The sequence below is a fragment of the Lipotes vexillifer genome, unplaced genomic scaffold (assembly GCF_000442215.2).
Source record: "Lipotes vexillifer unplaced genomic scaffold, Lipotes_vexillifer_v1.1 scaffold977, whole genome shotgun sequence".
NCBI classification, from domain to species: domain Eukaryota; kingdom Metazoa; phylum Chordata; class Mammalia; order Artiodactyla; family Lipotidae; genus Lipotes; species Lipotes vexillifer.
The window spans coordinates 3,785,640-3,792,227 of NW_006783088.1; the positions used below are offsets into that span (position 1 = coordinate 3,785,640).

At 59.4% G+C, this 6,588-nt stretch overlaps 2 protein-coding genes across 3 annotated transcripts in view; one reads left to right on the plus strand and one right to left on the minus strand.

Moving 5' to 3' along the window:
• The window catches only part of LARGE2 (LARGE xylosyl- and glucuronyltransferase 2), a 5,452-nt gene extending 5,082 nt beyond the window's left edge, over positions 1-370 (minus strand). Inside the window, exons 1-2 of the mRNA XM_007455829.1 lie at positions 365-370; positions 1-268 (exon numbers count right to left, since the gene is read on the minus strand). The exon at positions 1-268 is cut by the window's left edge and continues 89 nt beyond it. Coding sequence (XP_007455891.1) covers positions 1-205 — 205 coding nt within the window. The 5' untranslated portion in view covers positions 206-268; positions 365-370. The remainder of the gene's footprint in view (positions 269-364) is intronic.
• A 4,292-nt stretch (positions 371-4,662) lies between these two features.
• PEX16 (peroxisomal biogenesis factor 16) overlaps positions 4,663-6,588 on the plus strand; it is a 6,105-nt gene continuing 4,179 nt past the window's right edge. The window contains exons 1-5 of one of the 2 annotated variants that reach the window (XM_007455793.1): positions 4,674-4,785; positions 4,993-5,028; positions 5,865-5,941; positions 6,290-6,423; positions 6,563-6,586. In XM_007455793.1, coding sequence (XP_007455855.1) covers positions 4,674-4,785; positions 4,993-5,028; positions 5,865-5,941; positions 6,290-6,423; positions 6,563-6,586 — 383 coding nt within the window. Of the gene's footprint in view, positions 4,786-4,992; positions 5,029-5,864; positions 5,942-6,289; positions 6,424-6,562; positions 6,587-6,588 lie in introns of both variants that reach the window. The other variant, XM_007455794.1, reaches the window with a different exon arrangement.

A 6,588-nucleotide genomic window follows, 5' to 3' on the forward strand; every position in this document is an offset into this window, starting at 1 on the left:
TCCCCCGCGGCCGCGGCCGCTCGTCTGGAGGTACACGTGGCGTTAGCGACCTGGGTAAGGATCCCGGGTCACCCCCGCCCCCACTCGCCTCCCGCTCGCTGCGCTCACAGTCCAGGTCCCCACGGAACAGGAAGAAACCGATCAGAAGCAGCAGCAACAGCAGTGCTGCGGCCCCCAGCGCCCGGGGGCGCCCTCGGGGCAGCATGGCTGTGGGCAGGGGGTGCTCACGGCGGGGCGCGACCCCGGGCTGTGGGCTCCATCGCGGGCCCTGTGGACCAGGGAGGGAGAGAGAGGAGAGTCAGCCTCGGGCGGTGGGGCCCGACGGCCACCCGATCTTCTCTCCCGCGCTGAGTCGCCAGCTCACCTGCTCCAGCGGCTTGGGGGTCCCGACCGTACTCTCTCAGAAGACGGCTGGGGTGCAGGCAAAGGGGAGATGAAGGAGCAGGCCAGCCCGGTCGGAGCGGGAGCCAGCCCCGCCCCCAACCTGGGTTCAGGTTTCATCTCCGCTTGGCTGAATCCGAAGGGGCGGGGAGACCCCTCCCCGGGGTTGCGGGGAGAGGGCGGCCCCGCCCCGCCCCGCCCCGCCCCGCCCCTGCCCGGGCTTACGAGGACCCCTACAGTGGGGGACGAAACCCGGGAACTCTCAGGATGGCTGGAGGGCTTGGGGGCAGCCACCCAGGAAGGACCAGTCCCAACTACCTGCTCTGAGCCCATCCCCCTCTTCCCTGCCCCATCTCCTCCCCCGAACCTTCCCTTGAGGGAGGGGCCGTATCCCCAGACCCGGGATCAAAGGAGTAGCCGGAGTTAAGAGGGAGGGGCGGGCTGGAAGGCCGGGCCTCACGGGTCCGGACACCTGCTCAGGGGGCGGGAGGCGGGGCCGGCCGAGACTCGCCCAGGAGAGCAGTGGAGCACTTGGAGTCCCCGCTTTCCTCCCCGTCTGCTCCACCCCAACTCAGTCCAGGTGTCCTGGCAGCATAAAGCGGCCTTGTGAAGGTCACCTCCTGCCCGGGAGCTGGCGAGGGGCCTCACTGACTCAGGCGGCCTGGGCTTCCAGGGCAGGGCCGGGGATCCCCAACCCTTCACTCGACCGTCGTGAATGTGCCTGGCGCCCGGCCTGCATCTCTTCCTTCCCCACCCCCCCCCCCACCGACCTTACGCCCCGGAGGGGTTAGGGGACGCTCTGGGCCGCGAACAAACAACCACGGTTGACTGAGCGTGTATGCTTCTGTGCCAGGACCTATGCTGAGGTTCCACAGCCTCATTGCAGTTAACCCTCACATCAGTCCTGTGACACAGGCATGATTCTCCCCGCAGAGCTGAAGTGACCTGTTAGAACACCCTCTGGCCCCTCCTGCAGCTCTACCCTGCAGAGTTTCAGAGCTGCTCCTCCATAAGGGTCTCCTGCCCTAGAAACTGCCCTAGAATCCTGCCTGGATTCTGTCAGATTCTCACAAGGTAGGCCTCTCCTTTCACATCCCTTGGTTTATATTGTTTTCCTAGCACTCCTTACAAGTTGACCTTATTGACTTGTTTATAGCCTATGTCTCCCCTAGAAGGTAGCTGCTCCCGGGACTGGGACCCCAGCACCCAACCAGGGCCTGTAAGTATGTGCTGAACATGGATGGGACTCACTGGACCTCACTGTGACCTGGAAAGGGGTTCAGGCTGTGTCCTTCAGCCCAGCTTCCAGCTATAAAAAGTGAGGGTCTGAGAGGCCCCAGCCCCAAAAGAAGTTGGGGCAGAGCAGCCCAGCCTGAGACCCCCTCCCCGCAAATCTCCTGCTCTGAGGCCAGGATGCCTTTGTCTGGGAAATGGGGAGTCTTGGGCCTTTGGAGGCCAGGGGCAGTGGTTACCATGGAGACTGATGTGGCTCCTCAAACATGTAGGAACTGAGAGGACATGAGGGGATGTAGGGTCCACCCATGCGTCTGGAGCTTTGAGCCTCCAGTCCCCTAATCCTCATCTCTAGCCTGGAGATGGGGTGGGTGTGGGTGAATCCCTCCCCAAGCCCCTCAACAGAGACTGGGGGGGTTAGATGTAAGAGAGCAGATAGGGTACAGGGGAGGGCCTGACCGGGGAGTTTGTGGAGGGAGCTGGGTCTGCAGAGTGACGGTAGTCATTCACAGTGCTGGCCCCACCCCTTGCTCAACCTTACCACTCTGGGGACATTGAGGTGCTGAGATGCTTGCTGGGCCTCTGAGAAATTCTTCTGGGGTGTGGAGGGGGAAAGGGAGATAGGCATGGGCATATGAAAGGGTGCTGGTCTTCTAGGCCCGAGACCCAGCTCTGCCCAGGACTTCGCTGTGTGACCTTAGACTAGTCAGGCCCCCTCTCTGAGTCTCAATGTCCACATCTGAGCTAGACCTGTTGGACTGGTCTAGCTCTCTTCCCCTGTGGTTCAGGGCAGAGTGAAGGAGGCAGGATCAGGTCCAACCTGCCCAAAGGCCCTTCAGAACCCAGCCAGGTGACCCTGCCCCCAGGCAGGGGCCCAGTAGGGCGGGGTTGCCCTGGGAACCTCCTGCACACACGGCCACTCTTTGTCTCTGAGACCTAATCAGGCACAGGATCTGAAGAGGAAATTCAGGCAGCCCTGCTGCTGCCAGCCTGGCTGAGCTCATGATCCCTTCCTTCCCAGTCCTGAGGGAGGGAAGAGAAACAGACTCCAGCCCCAGTGTCCCTTATATTCTGTCCAAGGGTGTGTGTGGGGGGGGGGGGCGGTGTGCTGCTCCTCTGTCTTCCATGCCTCTCTCCTCCCCAGAAGCACAGAACCAACAGCCCTGGGAGTGCCGAAGAAACTGCACAGTTCCCTTCCTCGTTCTCTCCGCAGCCGCAGACGGAGGGGTTAGAGGAGTACCACTGATGAGGTTTGGGAACAAGTTCATTAAGATGATGAGATGTGGGGAGGAAGGGAGAAAGAGCCCCACGCTAAATGCCCTGAGCACTGGTCTTAATCCCAGTTGCTAACTTGACTCATGACCAAGTGGCCTCAACAGTCGCTGCTCTTGCTGAGCCATGGACGGTAGGAGACAGGGCCCTGTCACAGGAGACTCTCACTGTGGTCCGTTTGGCCAGTGCCATGCTGTGTGTGACCTCCTGAGACAAGTCCTTTCCCCTCCTTGGGCCTCTTATTCCCCACCTGTGAAAAGTAGCTCACACCAACCTAGACAGGTTGCTAGGAGGAGTCAAGTGTGAGTGAACCTGGCACCCAGGAAGTGGTGAAAAATGGTGTAGATGATGCCCATGGCCGCCACCTCTGTTCTCCAGGACCTTTGCCTCTCCTTAGGCTCTGAGTTTTCATTCCTTGGCATGGGTGGGGAGGGCAGTTACGATTCGATTTCCCACCTGATATAGAAGAAAACTAAGCTGGGGAAGAGGCTTGCAGGAGGGAATGCGAGGATGACCTGTGGTTTCTTGGTGGGTGTGTTAAAATGCCTAGATTCTGTGGTCAGACTAGACCAGGATTCCAGTCTTGACTGAGCGTTCTTAAGCGGATCCTTTCCTCTTGTGGAGATAGTATCTGGTGGAGCGGATTAGGTAAAACAATGTAGTACAGTACTATTCTCAGAGTACCATAACGGCGCAGCCCGGCGGCCCCAGCCATGCCCCGCCCCTTTGCCCACAGCCAATCGGCGGCTGCCTCTCCAGAGCATCCGTTCCCTCTACCTCTGGGCGCTCCTCTCCCGCCGCCGCCCCTTTCGGGGAGGCTGTCCCGTTTTGGAAGAGATTCCCTGGAGAAGCCCCCCATTTCTTGCGGAGAAACTGAGAGCCGGAAGGTGCGCCCGAGTGCCGAAAAGCGCTTTGAGGTTGATCCCGAGTTCGAGGACCAAGTCTGCCCTCTAACCATTTTACAGATGGGGAAACCTGAGGCCCAAGGAAGGGAAAGTCCTGATTAAGGTCACCCTGAGCCGAGAGCAGAAGCCCGGGCCAGGGTTTTCTCTGTGAAGATGGGTCTGCGGGTGCGCGCTTTTGGAGGGGGGGCGGGCTCAGTCCATGTGGGTGCTGGGGCCGAAGCCGAGGCACTAACGTTGCTGGCTAGGGGATCGTGAGTGCGTGAGAGGCTGGACTCCTCGCTGCCTCAGTTTCCCCAGCACTACCTCTGGTGGGGGTTGGGAGACAAGGCAACTTGCCAAACGCGCGCCTGCACACAGTCCGACTGTCCTTAGGCTGTCCCCGCACCTCCCCAAGTCTGACGGAGGCTCCTTTCTGCGCGCTTCCTCGCAGCTCTTGAAAATCCAGTCCTCCCGTTCGAGCCTGTCGGCGTTCTATTGGAAAGGCTTTAGGCTTTTGGTCTCCACTCTAGAATGAACTGTTCAGACTGCCGCGGGAGCGTTCCTGGAGCTATAACTGCGCAGGCGCAAGGACAGCCAACCCGGAAGGCGGAAGAGCCGGTTCGGACAGTTGGGGTCGGGGGCGCAGTGTTAACCAATGACCTGAAGGAGTAGGGAGGGCGAGATTAGGCCCGGAGTTGGTTAACGCTACCCTGGTGGGGGGTGATTTACGAAATGGGGTGAAGAGTGGTTCAATGGCCCTCCAAGTCACCATTCTTCTGGCCCGCGGAAGTTAAGCAATGCAGAGGCGGGCCTAAGACCGGAAGCAGGAAGGAGTGCGCAGGAAGCAGGGCGCCGTAGCCAGTCGCGCTGTAGGTCCGTGGGTGTCTCGGTCCCGAGGGCAGGATGGAGAAGCTGCGGCTCCTGGGCCTCCTCTACCAGGAGTACGTGACTCGTCACCCGGCTGCCACGGCCCAGCTGGAGACGGCAGTGCGGGGCCTCAGTTACCTGCTGGCAGGTGCCACCCTGACCATTGACCACTCCCTTCGGGACTCTGACCTCTGACCCCACTGGCCCCCTTCTCTGCGGAGTCAGGGTAGTGATAGCTCTGTTTCAGAAGTTCCTTCCAGGTTCCCGTAGGGCGTAGGGCGGGAACGTCCAGGGACCCGGAGCCGCGTGGTGAGGCAAACTCTCATCGACGCCTCCTTCTGTGCTTTCTCCCCAGGTCGTTTCACAGATTCGCACGAGCTGTCAGAGCTGGGTGAGCCGGCCTTTGGGGAGAGTGGGGGGCGGTAGGGTGGGGCAGGGCTTCCCAGAGAGGTGACCACCCCGTTTCAGATTTCCCGTTAGCTCATCCTGTTCAGTGACTGAATCAGACAAGGGTACAGCGTCCCCTATCCTAGGTCCTCCATGTATGTCCCCATAGTTGAGAGACGTGTTTGGGCACCTTGACTGGTCAGGAGGCTGAGCGAAACACCCTTTCTGCTTTTGCTCACTTAATTCTGCCTACAGTCATGTGAGGTGGGTACTGCTGTGGTCCTCATTGTCCAGTTAAGGGGACAGAAGTTTAAATGAGGTTAAGGAACAGCCACTGAAGGTCCCAGAACCAGGATTCAAACCCAGGTCTCCCAGATTCCAGACTCCCCAGACTGTAACTGCCTCAGTGGTGTTCACCCAGTGAGTACAGGAGGTACAGGTCCTGAAAGGGTGAGCTAGCTTTTGAAAGGTGGAGATGGAACAAACTTTCAGGGGCAGGCTGCAGAGAGAGAGCAAAGGCCAGGAGGTGAGACTGCACATCTGTGTCTGTTTGGAGCATGATGGGCACTTCTGGGCAGCTGGATGACCAGTGCTATCCAGCAGGGCAGTAGCTGTTTTGTCATAGAGATCAAACCATCCTTTCTTGTTCCAGCCGCCCACCTGAGAGATCATTTTGGGGAGTGTGGAGTTCTGAGGAAGTGGGTGGGGAGACGTGTTGGTTTCCACAGTGTGTGGGTGGCTGAGCACAGCAGGTGACAGGTGATCCCTGCCGTGCTAGGGAGAAGGTGAGGGGGTAGAGGCTACAGAGCCAGCCTTTCAAAGCCACACTCTACCTCTCAGTGTACTCTGCCTCTAACCTGCTCGTGCTGCTCAATGACGGGATCCTACGAAAGGAGCTTCGAAGAAGGTTACCTGTGGTAAGAATTGTGCCAGGACCTGAGGGTGGGAAGCATGGGGGCTCGGGAACAAACTAGTAACCACCACGCCCTGTGGGTAGCACATGTTATGATCTCATAGAGTTACGAGATGAGGCTGCATCCATCTGAGCCTCAAGCCGTCGCATTAGGTGAAGTGTTCAAGTGTTCTCATCAGGTTAAGGCACTGGGTTTCAGAGAGTAGAATAGCCTTTCCCAGCGGGAGAACTCAGGCTTACACACTTAGTCTTGAAAGGAGGAAAATCCACATCTCTTGTCAGAGGCGTCCCCTAGGGGGAGGGGCTGAAACTAGGGGGTGCCCCCTGACCTATTGGCCTGGGGTTCTTGCAGTCCCTGTCCCAGCAAAAGCTGCTGACATGGCTGAGCGTGCTGGAGTGCGTGGAGGTGTTCATGGAGATGGGGGCTGCCAAGGTGTGGGGCGAAGTGGGACGTTGGCTCGTCGTTGCCCTCATCCAGCTGGCCAAGTATGTTGGGAATGTGGGGGGCCAGCCCTGGGTGGCAGTACCTGAGGCCAGCTGTACAGATGGTGTTCAGCAGAGCAACCCTGACCCCCCTGCTGGCTAGCCACCTCCCCACACCAGCCTCGCCGTACTCCCAACCCAGGGCTGTACTGCGGATGTTCCTGCTGA